Here is a 17,362-nt window from a genome sequence, read left to right as displayed (position 1 = left end):
TTAGAGCTACTTACTGACTGACCACTCCATCTTTTATAGAGAAAAGCATCACCCTTTGAAAGCATTTTCCCCTTTAAAACTCATTTAAATTGCATTTAAGAAACATCCATTATTACCCTTCCAGGGAGTGTTATTTTTCACTGGGCATTACAACAAGATTAATCATCTCTGCCTATCAAGAAGCACAGATTTGATTAAATCAGCCAAAGACATTAAATCCCAGCCTTACTCACTCTAGTGACCATATCGAGACTGAGTTGAGGGAGAATTTGTGAAAGTATCATTTGGTTAAAAATTGTATGCCTGTCTCTTTAAATCTAAAAAAAAATCCTTTCAGAAGCTGTAGAGAGAAGGTGCTAGAACTGTGTACGATCATGACTGGAAAGCAGGATCCCTCAGTGACTGCCGAATCTTCCCAGCACAAGACAGAGAGGCAGCTCAGCACAAGCCTACACTGGTTCTAGGCAGAACGATGATCCTACCGAACAGATCTCAAATAAAATTAAATTGAGAAAGCAGATCTTTCAAGGGAATGAGGCGGAGGCTCGCTTTTATGTTAAAAGCAACCAGCATCCTCCTTGCTAGACATGGACATGACATTTTTAAAGGAATTATTTGGTTACAGCGTTTTAAGCAAACTGTTCTAAGGAGTCTGTACATTGCATTGTTTTTTCTATTCTTTTTTTCTTTTGCATATATGTAATTCTGGAGGTAAAGAAAAAGCCTGCCAGGGATTCAGAAGGCATCCCACTAGCGATCAGCTGACATTCCTAACTGAAGGCTGCAATGTGTTGCTTATTCATTTTGTACCGTGGGAGCTGCGGGGACTAGCAGAGAGCTAAACTATGCATTTCAAACAGCAGTGCTTGTGCAGAAAGAGGGGTGAGAGAGAGGCAGCCGGCGAGGAAAGAGCACAGCTGGACTTTCTCCTTGTTTTTATCCATTTCTGCAGGATCATGTATTCATAAGGGATGAGGCGGGCCACGGCGATCCCAGGCCTGAGCCGCGGCCTACCCAGTCAGTTCAGAGCCAGGCCCTCCACTACCGGAACAGAGAGCGCTTTGCCACGATCAAATCAGCATCTTTGGTAAGCAAACACCCCTCTACCCACCTTCCCTTCCTTCCCCTCCTCCCCATCTGGCAGCCTCTCGCCCTCCCTGAGCCTCTCTCGGCTTCATGGATGGGAGGAAAGGAGTCAAGAATGTTTTCTCCCTCCTAATAATTTTATTCATTTTAGAAAAAAATCTGTTGGCATGGCAACCTGATTCTCAGATATTTTAGCATTGTCTTCGGCATGGAAAAAAACCTTGTGTGTGTGTGTGTGTGTGTGTGTGTATTTATATATGCTATATGTGCAAAATAAAAGGCCTTTAAGATGAAGTTGCTAACCTATCCAATATTTTAAAAGCTATGTGTCTTTTCATTGAAATAATAATGCTAAAAAAATTTTAAAGGTATTTGATGTATGTGTATGCAGGGCACTAGGCTTCTTTTTGTATAGATGCATGTGTATTTGTAATGTATACACACATATCAAAAGATAAAAGAATTTTTTAAAATGTATCACTGCTGGCTAATGTATATAATTGTAGAAAATAAGATACTAGCTTCCTAGGGATGAATTGCTGGTTCGTTCTGGTTCATTCATTTATTTATTGCAACAATGGTAGTGGCTGCACTTCCCCATTTAACCCCTGAAGAATTTCCTGGCACCAATAAAGCAAGAAGAAGGGCTTTGTAGGAGAGGATAGGGATGGTTGTGGAAGAAAAGATACTGTAGGATCCTTCAGCATTTTTACTATTGCAAATGTGATTGCTGGATGCCCTTGTAGTAGCAAAAGGGGTGTGTGCTGGAAGAGTTAGTTTTCATGCCTCCTCCCCTTGGCCCCCCACGCGTGCGCGTGCGCGCTCACATACTCACACACACACACACTCACATCGTTTCATCCTTGGTACTCTAAACTCTCTTTAATCTTTTGCTTCTGAATCTCACTTCTCAGCCAAAAAATTATTGAAATATTCATTGTTTTGCCCAGATTGATGTTAGAGGTCACATGGGCAGGAAGAGTTAGTGTACACTGCCTGGCTATTACATTTAGATCCTATGATGACATCATCCAAGGCCGACCCAGAAATTATTTTTCTTGTCCTATTTTTTAAACCTGATTTCCACTTTTATCTCTCAAGTCTTTGAAAGGCTTCAATTATCTTTGGAATCAATAATGGATTATGATCCTTAAAAACCCAAATATAAGGAAAATGGAAGTTAAAGCACCTACATATATTGCTATACCTGCTGCTATATAAAAGCAAGCAATTTAATTGAAACTGCTTATCAGTAAGCCTACCTTTAAGTTCCTTTGTATAGAAGTTTCTTGTTATCTCTTTAATGTACAATTTTTCACTTTACATGAATGTTATACTGTGTAATGGAGATATAAAAATGTCCACTATGTATTTGCTAATGATTGCTAAGCAAGTAAAAAAAAAAAATGCTTTGAGTCTAAATAAAGCATCATGAAATTATTAATAAATATTTTCATGTCATGATACCTGACCAAAAAAATATGGTATTTATGTAATATGATTACTTACCACCGACTCTTGTGAGACTTGTATCTTTATCCAGACATGTTCATGTTGAAATGAGAGGAAAAATAGTGAGCAGCCACTGAGACTCAGAGCACCAGAAGCAGGTTTTGAATGTGAAACAAACATTATACCCAAGTGGATTTTCCCCATCTGGAACAGGTTTCCTTCTTTTGTCACTTGCCACACCCTCATTCCCACATCATATATTCATGACCTCTCCTACCTCCTAGTAAGATGTTACTACTGCTATACCACAATGATCTCATGCTCACGTTTATATACTCACCCAGGGCTACTCTGTGCGCCTATCAGCCATCACAATCCTCTCTGTGGTTGATGAAAGCTGATTCCCTACTAGGCCACCTCAGGACTATAGGCAAAGTCCTTAGGAGCCCCTCTGAATCATATAGGCTTTCTAGTGCCCAGCCAGAGAATAGCTGAGATCAGTCTCTGATGGACGGTTGATTTGCTAAAAAGGCTCCCTGTCCCTATACTAAGTTAAAAACTGAGTAGCTAATAGGCTGTTGCAGTAGCCACTATAAAGTAAGTTGTTTAATGTGGATAACCTTCTCTCCAAATGTAATGCTTTGGGAGTCATGGTGGGATTGATGGAAGTTTATCAAAGGTCAGTGGTTTTTAAAGAAGAAAAAAGAATTAATAGAAGGGAAAAGTGATATGATTCTATATGGTCTCATTTTGGACAATCTAATTATTAGTGTGAATATTTTAAAGTACTACAGTTCTACTGCCTATGCTGTTTTAAAGGCTAACTCCAATTTATAAATCAGGACACTGGAATATCAAAAAGAAGTATCTAAATTTTAAAAGTATATCATGAATCTTACTGCTTTTCATGGATCTCTGCTCAAAGGAAAAGGACTAAGTTACTTAAATGACATAAAAGTAGGAGCAAGATCATGGGAAAATGAAAGTCTAGTATAAAGAAAAATCAAGTCATTGTTGAAACCTCTCTTCACTTCCTATAGGTGGTAATAATACTGTATTGATTTCTTTAGTTTAGTTTTAGTCTTTACAATCCTCAAATAGAAATGCTAAGAAGCCACAGAGTGATTCAAAGTGAACAGTGAAAAGAAAAAAGAATGTAGAAATTATTTTTAAATTATTAGATAAATAAGTAATGAGTGTATATTTTTTAAATGAGTGTACATTTTAAATAGACTTGCAAACTGACAAAAAAAAACTTATAGTTTCTTAAATATGTTTTATCAGCCTACCTCTTCTACATAAACCTAAAAGAGGCCTAAATCTGTGGGATTTGCCCTTGGCATTTTTTCTACATTGTGCTTTTGAATGGGTCATTGACCAGTGTATGTATGTAGCCCATGGGCTACAGGCTTTTACTGCTCGATGTTTTTACCATTTTGACACCTTAAAACTGAGATTTTTATGTTACTATGGACTACTGCACAATTACATTTGTAACAAAGGAAAAGCAAGGACTATGAACCTTGATATCAGAGTTAACTCCGAGGAAACTTTAGAATTATGTATTTTTTTATTATAATTATTGAAGGCAGCAATTATTGACCATATTTTGAAAAACTAGGAAAAGGAAGGGCATTTTATAGAACTTTCTTTGTTTTATCCTTTCTTTTTCTTCTTCTGTAAGAAAATTCATAATGGACTGATTCATGATCTGGAGAAAGGAGTTGTTTATATAATTCTTCAGAATTACTCATCTGCCTTATTGGGCCTTTGAGATGTCCTGCCTTAAGTTTTTATTGTTGGTAAATGGAAATCCTAATATTTTAATTGGATTAGTGACCCATGAGAGTGTTTTCAGCTGTTGTTACATCTGATATCATTTCTTAAAATTTCATAATGTTCTGGATCATATGGTAGTTCTCATAGTAGATGTTACTATAAAGAGCACAAGTCCATATCTGTCCGACAATTCAGCTTTTGGTCTTATGAAGGAATTCTCACTGGAATGAGTGGTCTTACTATAACAAGTGAATTTATGTTAAAATACATATTGGTCCAGGGAGCAGGAAGCACGTGGAAGGCTGAGTTGGTAGAGCATGCAACTCTTGATCTTAGGGTTGTGAATTCAAGAGCCATGTTGAGTATAGGGCCTACTTAAAAAAAAAAAAAAAAAAAAAAAAAAAAAAAAAAACACACACACATTAGGAACAGGGGCATAAAACTCTTAGTTTCTAATCTCTAGTAAAGCATGTAGACAAAAATGATGTTCTTTCCATACAAATACGGATTTTTAAAATTTTTTTTTTACATTCAGTAGGAAATGTAAAGACTCTATAAAAATGGAGTCTTCATTTCAGTTTTAAAAATGCAACCTAAGTTTCAGCTAATCGTGAAATTGGATATCTGAAGAGTTTGATAGACAAGCATAAAAATATTAGAGCCTCTGTAGTAAATGCTGTTTCACCCCTCATGAGCCCCTCTGTTCTATTTCTAAAGGCTTAAAGATGTGTTCTCTTCCTGGATAGTGTACCAAAGGATGCTTGTCAGAATATTTTATAGCTCTTCTTTCCTTTTCCTTGGCTTCTTAATCTCACTAAGATCATTACTGAGAGCATTTTTCATTTATGCTGCCCAGTCAATCTGCCCCAACCCGCATGACCGAACTCTCTCCATAAACATGTTGAATCAGTGAATGAACAAATGAATGAGTGAAGTCTCTTCTAGCCCTGCTAGCACATGAGAATTTGGATTTGCAAGTATACATTTCTAAGTGCTTTGTTCAGTGTTTCTGTATGAGACAGAATTGCCTGTTATCCATCATTACTTTTGCTATGAACTTAAAACATTTTTCCCTAGGTGTTCTAAAGAGTGGAATATGAAATTTCTAATGTCAAACTGTGACCCAGTGTATTCTTTTTAAGAACTTGCTATAAATTTCATTTATTCTAAGAGCCGAGGTAGGCAGTTTTATCATATGCATTATTTTGATTCTTACTCATAATTAATCTTGTAAGTTGGCTTTGATCTCTTAAGAGGGTAACATTATCAGCTGCTATGCTCCTCTTTTATGTTCAGTAAGTTGCTTATTAGCCCTCTAGTGCAGTGTTCTTCACTTGGTAGGCAGATAGTACACTTTGGATGTAGTAGTGTTTTAGGTCCAAATTTTTGCCAAAATTAAATAAGATGAGATGAAATAGCTATAGAAACTTTTTGGGAAAAAAAAAAAAAAAGAAACTTTTTGGGAAAAGTTCAGTCCCTTATGGCTCTTAACTTTTATATATTACTCCAGGTATGTGAAATGGTTAATAATTCAGAGTCAGAGATTATGCATACTTATTTTATAAGCCATGACCTGGGTACAATTAAGTTTTATTTTTAAACTTGCCCTTTTTCTTGGATCCACTCCTTCTGATCTATGTCCGTATCACTAGAAATGCTTGGTGGAGGGAAAAAGAGACATACTACTCAGACCCTGGCAGGACAAGGAAGGAAATCAACATATATCAAACATCTCTTATGTGTCAGACATCTTGCTGGACATAAGTGTTATCCATCAGTGATCTCATTGTAGCAGTGGCTCCTCTTTGAGAACCTTCAAGAAGTTAAGTAATTTGCCCAAGGTCAGTAATACAGTAAGGGACAGAATGGTATTGTGTTCAAGCAACCTACTAGGTGTGGCAAGATGCTACTGCCCACTTTCAACTAATCACATTTTTGAGACTACCATTGTGAATACTACAGTCACTACATTTCTGTAACTTCCTTTCATTTTTAGACTTATTCGGTTTGTAGTTTAGACTTGCCATTCTGTCCAGCTTTGACTTTTTGGGGTGTTGATTCCTTCCATTACTTAATAATAGAAAGTTTCACTCTGCCTTAATGGGGTAAATTTCCTCAGGCAATTCAAGAACCATAGGACCTCAGTTCAAATCCCAGGGTTTATAAAAATTAGAGGTAAATTGCATGTGAAAGTATATTGTAAACCATAAAACATGGTAAAATTTAAAATTATGAGCTATTTTTTAATTCTGTTGACCAAATAGTGTATTTGGAAGACATGCAGTATAAACTTAAAACCTGCAGGTGTACATAACTGTAGATAATAATTTTATATGTTTCTAGTTAGACTTCATACATGAAGCATCTGGCCAGACTTGTATTTAAATTTGTCTACTTTGCTTGAGTATGGGATTGTAAAACTCAGTATCTCCATTTGTGTCCAACAAGGTAATTAATGTTGAAACATAGAAAGTTTCATTGCAACATATTGAAGGTGATATTAGGAGTTTAAGAAGGTGATTATCCAAATTATGGAAAGCATTAGAAGCAAAGTGTTTCTCCTAGAATTCAGTGATAAACAATGATAGCACATTGAGCTTTGTAAATTTGTCTTAGCCACACAGTTGTGTGATCTGGTATGCAGTAGGACCACCCTTTTCACAGGGACTCACCCACCAGTTAGGATAGAAAATGTTCTTGAGGGACGCCTGGGTGGCTCAATGGTTGAGCATCTGTCTTTGGCTCAGGGCATGATCCTGGAGTCCCAGGATCAAGTCCCACATCGGGCTCCCTGTATGGAGCCTGTTTATCCCTCTGTCTATGTCTCTGCCCTCTGTCTGCCTCTCTCTCTCTCTCATAAATAAATAAAATCTTTTAAAAAAATGTTCTTGACACAATTCATTTTCACTTTAGATTTAGGTACGTAGTTTAGGGAAATGGCCATCCTGAGAATATTGACCACAAGCTAGTCAGACCTTCTGTTGTCACATTTTAAATGTGTCATGATAGCTTTAAGGTGTACCATATCTCAGTTTGGGGAATTTGATTAAAGAAGGAATACTAACATAAGAAAAAATAAGTTTAGAGATAAAACATATCTCAAATGCATTACCCTAGAATGGACACTTTACTGACATATTTGTATGAAAAACAAGTGAATTTAGTAAGGACTAGATGGTAGTCCCCTATAGTTGAACTTTAGAAAGGTGTAAGCATGAGGAAGGTGTAAGCATGAGGAAGTAAAATATACAAATATATTTCAAATGACTTCTTTCTTTCCTTTTGTCATGAAGTAAGTCCATTAAAAAGAAACATGATATTGTGATGACAAAATAGATTTCCTTTAGAGTGTTAGGTGCCCCTTTGGTGATGCTGTCCTTCTTTTGGTCTTGAAATATCTTCTGCTCTTATTCTTCACACTTTAAAGAGGATTGTCCTTTAGAAAAGAGAAATGAATATGAAACCTAGTGTTAGTTTCAGTTGGAAAGGTTTCAAAGTTCGGCTAATGTTTAATGGTGTACTTTGATAATACTATCCAGTTACAGAACAGCACTCTCTTGATAGTAAGGACTCAGTCTGGTATGCAGGGACACCTTCTAAAAGGAGCAAAGAAACAAACTGTTCTTTGTACAAAATGCACTTTGACCCATAAACTGAAAATAGTAAAGAGAATTAATAGCAGCATGGAAATTTCTAGTAAAACTTGTTTGAGGGTGAGGTTAGGGAGAATTGGCTTATGGTAGATAGTAATGACTAAATTGCTTAGCGATAAACAAAGCTGAAGTTATAATTTTGTAATTTTTTTTCTAAAAAAGGAAAGATGAAAATGAAGTGAGCAGAGAAAATAAAGGGAAAATAAAAAGAGGGGTGATAAACTGAAGGAAGGAGTAGAAAATCAGAAAAGGCGTAATAGAAAGAAACAAGAGATGCCAGAATTCATATTTGCAATCTTGAATTTGTTGGATATTCACCTGAGAATGGGTTAAGGAAAAATTACTAAGAAAAGCCATCTAAAAATCATAGAAATGCTTTCTCTTTAGGAGAGCAAGTAAATGTATTATAATTTGTTGACATCTCTTCTGTGGGGAAGGGGAGGTGGGAGAGGGAGATTTTAAAGAAGAGAATGCTGTTTCTCCTCTCTCCCTCTTCCTCCTTTCACCCCCACAGCCCCCACCTTTCATATTAAGAATCAGAAATAAATCTTGTTCAAACAACTTTAGGAATATAATCAAAATTCCTGTGACTGTTAGAAATATCTTTAAAAACAAGCGGTGTAATATAATGCAGTGGTTCTCAACCAGAGGGATTTTGCCCCCCAAGGGACATTTGCCAATGTCTAAAGACATTTTTGATTGCCTTGACTTGAGAGGTATACTGGCATCTAGTGGGTAGGCCAGGGATGCTGCTAAATATCCTGCAATGCAAGGACAGCCCTTCAAAACAAAGAATTACCTGGTTCATTGTCAATAGTGTTGACATTGAGAAATCCTGGTGTAAGGGAAATAGCATGGCTCTGGAACCAGACAGAAATGGGTCTGAATCTCAGCTCTACCATTTATTAGCTATGTGACCTTGAAGAGAGATGCAATAATATGTCAAAAATATGTAAATTCAATTTGGCTGAATGAATAAGTTAATTGCCTCAAGTCTCAGTTTCTTCATCTATAAAATGGAGGTGGTAACAACTAACCTCATTAATGACTAAAATGAATGAGTGAATGAGTTGGTTTTTAGGATTAGAGATAAAGAATATAAAGAGGACAAAGCATAGTGCCTGATACAGGTGAGCATTCAACAAATAGGTAAATTGATGGTGGCAGTGATAGATAGAATTCTGCCAGAGGGCTCCTCTACTTTCCTTGAAAGTTTGTCTTCCATGAATCTGGTTACCTGAGTTCTGTTCACCACCCCAAATCAGGTTACACGACAGATCCATGAGCATGAGCAGGAGAACGAGTTGCGGGAACAGATGTCAGGTTATAAGCGGATGCGGCGCCAGCACCAGAAGCAGCTGATCGCCCTGGAGAACAAGCTGAAGGCTGAGATGGACGAGCACCGCCTCAAGCTACAGAAGGAGGTGGAGACGCATGCCAACAACTCGTCCATAGAGCTGGAGAAGCTGGCCAAGAAGCAAGTGGCTATCATAGAGAAGGAGGTCAGTGTGCACACACATGCCTTTGTGTTGTAACCAAGCCAGGACTAATCGCTTCTCGGCCTTTTGGCTAAGATCAAGTGAAGCCAGGACTATTTCAGTCAGTGGCATCACATGAGCAAAAGGCAGGATGGGTGTGCTTTTTGGTGATAGAGGAACAATGTTGCCTTGGTGGTGGTAGTTGAGAGGAGTTAGATTTTGTGGGGCTACTTAAAATTGCCATTAAAATAGTTACTGCAGGCGTATATTACATTCTTGTCTATTCAAATATATTCTGAGAGTCAGTTCCTTGAGGGGGTCTGGTGCATATAAAAAGAAACAAGACGCTTCTATCCTGTGGAAACTTGCACAGTTCAGACCTGTTATCATGCCTGCCACACCCACAGTCCTCTTCAAAAGAATACTGCTCTACAGATTGTCCCTTTCAGTGGTGATAATCCCTGCCTACACCTATTGGACTAGGAATGGGCACCTGACCAGTGGCAACAAGTAATTAATCCTCTATTGCTTGGGTCTTCTAGAAGACATCTCTCTTCCCTATCTATGTTCTAAACAAAGAAGAGGCTAAGGCAGACAGTGAGTCAAAATATTACCTTTATTACTAATAAGTGTTAGATGGGAGAAGTGATTTATGTCTGAAGGGAAATGCACTAATAATACCGTACAAAACTGAACAGACTTGCCTATCTAGGCACTGGCCCTGTGCTAAACCAGTCACCTTCCCTGCTGCCCTGCCTCACCCATAAGACTTACATAGCGTGGGAAAGCAGGGGTGAACATATGCTCCTTGGGGATGAAGTGACTGGAGACAGAGTGCCAGGGGTGTTTTGGTAATTAAGCTTTCTCTCCACGTGGAAGGGAACATCAGAACTGCAGATGAAGCATTCCCCCAACAGCCATCAAGCTGTAAAGCAGCCTGCCATGAAAACCTCTGCCCAAACAGGGATGATATTGATTAAATAAGCCAATCAGATTCTTTCTTGGGGATTTTATTTGGTAAATATGTAGAGAAAATTGTTCATGATGGAAAAATTATTGATAATAGAAGTTAAAGGTGAAAAGATAACATAGAACCATGAAGCATAATTCCCTCCCTGTCTCCGAAGCATCTCATCTTACATATGTGTTGCATCTAATGGTCCCAGAAACTTAGATTGGTCACTTTCAGGAGCCAGTGTTTATTGGGTTATCTTTATTTGGTCTGTGTTCTATCCATTTTGGGATCCCTCGATATGTCCCAGTGTCTGACTATTGTGGATTGTAGCAGGTGCCTAAGAAAACAAAATGTTATTCATCAATTAGAGTGAGTTTCTTGAAATAAAACTGGCCCGTCATGGTTATTTAACCATTTTTATAATTTAATCTGTGGGCTACCAACATTATGAAAAAAATCTTTTATTAGAATCCTTAGTTCACTTTTCATCCCTTGTATATTTTGTATGTTCAATAAAACATGTTTATGGCTTGCTTTCATATTTTTCCCATAATTGGGATTGTATTTTTCAATGGTAAAAATTCCACATTTTTTTAAGATACAAGAGAATCAGAGCAAATATTTATTTTGTTTTTTATTAAGTGTTCAAAAAACACCACATTATTCAGCACTTACGGACTCTTTCATGCATTGGAAGATATAGACAGCTGAATTCTGTGTGAAAAACAAATTATCCTAGATTGTATGTCATTTTATCAGGCAAAGGTAGCTGCAGCAGATGAGAAGAAGTTCCAGCAACAGATCTTGGCCCAGCAGAAGAAAGACTTGACAACTTTCTTGGAAAGTCAGAAGAAGCAGTATAAGATTTGTAAGGAAAAAATAAAAGAGGTAAGAGTACCAATATTTGTTGTCATCAAGTTGCCATTAGAATGGCTAGAGCTTAAGGGGAACCTGGCTGGCTTAGTTGGTGGAGCATGTAATTTTTGATATTGGGTTGTAAGTTTGAGCCCCATGTTGGGTGTAGAGATTACTTTAAAATAAAATCTTAAAAAAAAAAGAATGGTTGAAACTTAAAATTGATTAATCTTATGTTGTCATCAATAGTCTAAACCATTTATTCTCAAACTTTATATCACCTGAAGCACTTATTAAAGTGGATTGCCAACTCACTAGAGTTAGTTTTCTGATTTTCTGATTCAGTGGGTCTGGGTGGAATTTGAAATGTGCATTTCTAACAAGTTCCCAAGTGATGCCAATGCTGCTGATCCAGGCATCAGATTTGAAGAACCATTGATTTAACTCTAAACCATTCTTGCCTACTTCCAGTTTATTCTTCAGCCACTTTAGCCAGAGTGATCTTTTCAAACCATAAGTCTTGGGGCATCTGGGTGGCTCAATCAGTGGGCATCCATCCTTGTTTTGGCTCTGGTCATGTCTCAGGGTCCTGGGATTGAGCCCCCGTCAGGCTCTGTGCTAGTCAGGGAGTCTGCTTGAGGATTCTATCTTCCTCTGCTCCTCCCCCTGCTTTCTCTCTCTCTCTGTCTCTTTGTCTCTGTCTCTCTCTCTCACTCACACACACACACAAAATAAAGCTTAAAAAAAAAAAAAAAAACCCTAAGTCTTATATCTCCTCATGATTTTAACATTTGTTGGCTTCCCATTGCTCTTAGAATAGATCAAAATACTAGAAGTCCCTAAGTAATCTGCTATCAGCCTCCCCTCTAGTCTCACCTCACACCACTGTACCCCCACCTGCTTACCCCACACCTGACTCTTTGCTGCTCCTGCCACAGTGGTAACCTTTTGGTTCTTCAAATGCATCAAGTTTCACTTTTCTCCAAGGCCTTTGGAGAAGAGTGTTTCTTTATACTGTTTCTTCCACTAGGATGCTCTCCCAGCCCCCACCTCTCCCTCTGCTGTTAATTCTTACTCCCTCCTCTTGTGAGATTTAGGATTATTTATTAATACCCTACCTTGGACCACCTGGCTGGCTCAATCTGTAGAACATCTGATTCTTGATCTCAGGGTCATGAGTTCAAGCCCCACATTGAGCATGGAGCCTACTTAAAAAAAAAAAAAAAAAAAAAAAATCATTTCCTAAGGGAAGCCTTTCCTGCTTCCTCAACCAAGACAGGTGCCTCTGGTTTCATAACACTAGTTTTCAAGTATTCCCCCCCCTTCATTTTTTTTAGTTTACAGGTGTTTGTTTTGTTTTGTTTTGTTTTAGTTACTTACCCTACTAGCCAGTAAGTGATAAGAGCAGAGACCATGTCTCTCTCTCTTCCCCCTCCCCCCCGCCCCCGTGACTGTATCCCTGCCTGGTACATGTCTTTATCAGAGGATAAATTATTGAATGGTTCTTAAAACTTGGATTGAAGTCCACCGATAGAAATGAAGAGCCCTCTGATGAACTGCAGTTTGATCTGAAAGCTCAGGTTTCTAAAGTTCTCCCGCCAGTGCTTATAGTGAATGGCCTGCATGCAGTTCCCTAAGCTTTGCTCCTCGTAAGACTTAGCATTTCTTATTTGTAGATTACTGGTGTGTTAAGATTTTTAAAAATTCAATATGGGGCATGGTTTCAGTATGTGAAATCATTTATTTGAGCTCTTATTCTAGGTTAACAAATGGAACTTATCAAGGTTCCTCTCCAATTCTGTTTTACTTAGGAAGTGAAAGCAAGTGGGTTGGGGTGAGCCTCAGGACTAAAGTCCTGCCCAGATGAGCCATGGTGATTGTTGAGACTGACAGAAATTTGTATTTAACCCACACTGCCTAAATGGGAAAATCTCTGACGCTATAAAGGTCTAGAAAACCAGGCTGTAGGGAGAAATAGCCCAACTAAGAAAGTTCATGTTCTATCCATTTTCTCTGAGTTATTGCTTGAGCCTAATTATTATATCATAATAGAAAGATATTGCTGGATCACAGAGATAACATTGATTTTTCTATAAGAAATTTTGAAAAAAAAAAGAAATTTTGAAATATTCTCAATTACACTTACATTCTTATTTCTAACACCATGTGTTTACTCATGCTCTATAGGCCACACTTTGTGACTGAAGCCACCATTTTGAACTTTTCTAGCACTGAGGTATTTGGAGATTGCATGAACTCAACCTGTAGAAGATTCTCCCACAGAACAGCATTCGAGAATCCCCACTTAATCCTCAGACATCTTTGTTACTCAGATTTATGAGTGCAGGAAACCACAGGCCTAAACTTACAAGTCTTTCAACACTCTCATGAGGAAAAACAAGCCTAAACTCAGTTTGAGATAGCCTCCGTAAGCCTTTCTATGCAAAGCTAATACTACTGCTTATGAAGTAAAGTTCAGTTCTGATTATTTAAGGTGCCATGTATATTTAGACATTGATATATTTATTTTTTTTTAATTTTATTTATTTATGATAGTCACAGAGAGAGAGAGAGAGAGAGAGAGGCAGAGACACAGGCAGAGGGAGAAGCAGGCTCCATGCACCGGGAGCCCGATGTGGGATTCGCTCCTGGGTCTCCAGGATCGCGCCCTAGGCCAAAGGCAGGCGCCAAACCGCTGCGCCACCTAGGGATCCCGACATTGATATATTTAAAGGTATTGCCCTGGGGGTAGCAAAACAAACTCCATTATTTCCACTGTTTGATAGACAATGGGGATGTGAGCAATATGGATGATGGGTGGTCCAGAAATAATTTATTCTTGATTTTGGAGTGACTTTACATGGTCACATTTGAACTTGGGTGTGCAATGTAGTGGTTAATGCCAAACATAGTAGTGAAGTCAACATCAAGAGATGAGTCACCAAGCCTTCCTGTTGTGATTCCAGCTTACTCCATACTCAAAACAGCTTTCTCCCTTGTTGATTCTGATATTTCACTTAAGACTTCACTGGAATAGGAAAGTTGAAAGTTGATTTACCAGGGCTTCTTGACTAAGTGCAAAAATAATCTAAATAGTATGTAATATCTGCATCACAAAACATTAAGTAAAATAAGTATTAACAAGATTAGTATTAATTAGTATTAATAAGATTTTCACTGAGTAGTTAACCAAATATTATACATCAAGCTTGTCAGTATGAACAAAAAAGAGTGCACTGTGCTTTCTCTAAAAATGCTCTTCTTTCTCCGTAAAGTTAACATCATCTTAAGTGTTCTGATTCTCTGCTTTCTTTTCTTTATCCATATAGTCTGGAAAAATTGTGAATTTTGTCTTTTTGGAAATATAGGTAGTTCATTTACTCTCTAATAGCAAATAAAGAATGTTTTTTCCTGAAATTAAAACTAATGACATTTACTGAGTTACCTCTTATTTGTGAAATCTGTCCACTTTTCCCGGTCTTGTCTCCTCCACTCTGTTCTTCACAAGGCAGCAAGAGTCTTCTTTTTGAGATGCATCTCATTCTGTCATTCCAACATGTATAAAATCCTTGTCTCCTATGCTACAGATCAGTGTCTTTAATTTGGCCAGTAAGACTTCTGATGGTCCTACTTCATTTCATGTCACACTGCACCCACCACCCTGGCCTGCTCTCTGTTTCTTGATTGTACCATGTTTCAGTTAACATACCTTCTACCCAGAGTATTCTCCCCTCCTCCTTTTCAGTGGTTAGCTCCTACAGGTTTTTCAAATTTCAACTTAGTTTTACCAAAACCAAGTATGTTCTTTTAAGCATCCTTGTAAAATGAAGTACTTCACCTTCACAGCAGCTATCACAGTCATTTTCAGTTCATTTCCTCTGTTCTTTAATTTTTGCTTCTAGACTGTGAAGCCCCATGATAGTGGTAATCATGTTCTTTTGTTCATCACTGTATCCTTGTGCCTTGCACAGTGCCTGTCACATGTTAAGAACTCAGTAAGTGTATATTGATTGAATGAGTGAACCAATTATTTCAGAGGAAGAAGCCAGAGACATGGGAACTAATAAGCCTTCCTCTCACTTAATACTCAGTTAATCAATAAACAAAAGTTGGGGGGGGGGGTGGATATGCAGTGCCAAGTCTTTCTGTCTTTACATTCTCAGTTGCTCTCCAAATAATTTAATCTGCCATTGCAATGAACTATTAGTTCCTTTTACTTGATGAGACCAGCATGCTGATTTTGTTTGTTTTTGTTTTTGTTTTGTTTTGTGAAGGAGATGAATGAGGACCATAGCACACCCAAGAAAGAAAAGCAAGAGCGGATATCCAAGCATAAAGAGAACTTGCAGCACACACAGGCTGAAGAGGAAGCCCACCTTCTCACCCAGCAGAGACTGTACTACGACAAAAACTGTCGTTTCTTTAAGCGGAAAATAATGATCAAGCGGCATGAGGTGGAGCAGCAGAACATTCGGGAGGTATTTATTATATTCATTACTATCATTACTGACTTCTGAGACAAGAAGTTTTGTGAAGATCATGACTGTTGTGTCCATTCTTACATCCTGAACCTTTACAGTCTTTAGTATAGTGCCTGACACAAAGTAGGTGTACAAAAGTAGTCAGGGAACAAATTCACTACTGAGACGAAAGAGAAAGCCCATTTACAGAGTAAGGAATCAACATTTTCCAAATAAACGTAATAGGGTTTTATTGAGCACCCATTATAAGCCATATTATGCGGTGGAGAATCAAAAGGTATAAAGAATTTCTGCTTTCAGCCTGCTTGTCAAACACTGGGGTTTTGCTCCACATAAAATGCTAAGTAATAGAATGATGCTCCACAATTAAGCCATCTAGTCATCCAGTGCCCCTTAGTGCTAGGCACTGTGCTGGAGATGCCAGGGCTCAGGAGGAGCTATACTTCCTGCCTTCAAGTAACCCTAAATCTAAAAGGAGAAACAGACATGTAACAGATTAGTTACAATGTAACACATCAGATACAATAGACATATAAATAAAATGTCCTGGGCATGGGGTCCTGAGAAAATTTGGAGGACTCAGGGACTGATGAGAAATTGAGCTTTCCACAAAGTGGAATGTCAGAACAAGGGTAATTAGAACCAGAAGGCAGAGAACCTTTTTTGTTAAGACACGTTATTTCAATTTTAGCCTGAAGGCAGTTGCATGGCCATTTGAGATTTTTAAGCAGGAGGTCAAAGAGAGTTTTCTTTGAAAGAAGTAGTGAATCAGTGTGAGAGTAGGCTACAGCAGCAAGAAGCAAAGTACAATGAGATCAGCTAGGACATTCTTTCTCTAGCTTGACCTGGAAGAGACAATGGGGAGAGATTAGATCTGAAGCAGAACTGACAGTAATTCCAACCAAATGGCATCAGAATTTCAGAAGAGAGAGGAGTCAAAAATGACTTCAAAGTTTCTAATTTGGGAAACTGGATGAATAAGACATTATTCACTGAGATGAGGAGCACAGAATGTGATTCAGTTGTAGATACAAAGTTCCATAGGAAAACATCTTGACCTGGAGTAATCAGAGAAACCCTCATAAATGAACTAAGTAAGACATTGGTAAAAATATGAAAGTTTGCAAAAACAAACAAACAAACAAACAAAAAACGTGTTAGCCCACATAAGAGAAACAAGCACTGAAGGCATATATAATGGGAATGTGCATTGGTACAGTGTAATAAGCTCTTTGGAGAGCAGTATTCAACTGGGAAGGAGAAGGAATGGAATAAACTAAAATTTGTCAAACATGTGTGATGAGTCAGGCTCAGGTCCTTTATCTGTATTGTCTCATCTCACTGAAAGAGGGAGAAACTGCTGACCATTTATTTTTGAGCCAGGCAATGAGTGATATGGCTAAAATTTTACTTCTTTTTTTTTTTTTTTAAAGATTTCATTCATTTATTTGACAGAGAGAGCACAAGTAGGCAGAGCGGCAGGCAGCAGGAGAGGGAGGAGCAGTCTCCTCACTGAGCAGAGAGCCCAATGCAGAGCTCAATCCCAGGACCCTGGGATCATGACCCAAGCTGAAGGCAGACATTTAACTTACTGAGCCACCAAGACACCCTTAAAATCTTACT

At 38.1% G+C, this 17,362-nt stretch overlaps 1 protein-coding gene across 5 annotated transcripts in view; it reads left to right on the top strand.

The window, feature by feature from the left end:
• TAOK3 (TAO kinase 3) overlaps nt 1-17,362 on the top strand; it is a 179,221-nt gene that overhangs the window by 145,072 nt on the left and 16,787 nt on the right. For 4 of the 5 annotated variants that reach the window (XM_077875837.1, XM_077875838.1, XM_077875839.1 and 1 more), the window contains 4 exons: nt 953-1,087; nt 9,236-9,472; nt 11,163-11,291; nt 15,533-15,736. In XM_077875837.1, coding sequence (XP_077731963.1) covers nt 953-1,087; nt 9,236-9,472; nt 11,163-11,291; nt 15,533-15,736 — 705 coding nt within the window. Of the gene's footprint in view, nt 1-356; nt 712-952; nt 1,088-9,235; nt 9,473-11,162; nt 11,292-15,532; nt 15,737-17,362 lie in introns of those variants that run through there. The other variant, XM_077875841.1, reaches the window with a different exon arrangement.

Source organism: Canis aureus, chromosome 27, assembly GCF_053574225.1.
Source record: "Canis aureus isolate CA01 chromosome 27, VMU_Caureus_v.1.0, whole genome shotgun sequence".
NCBI lineage: Eukaryota > Metazoa > Chordata > Mammalia > Carnivora > Canidae > Canis > Canis aureus.
This window is presented reverse-complemented; position numbering and strand designations above follow the sequence as displayed.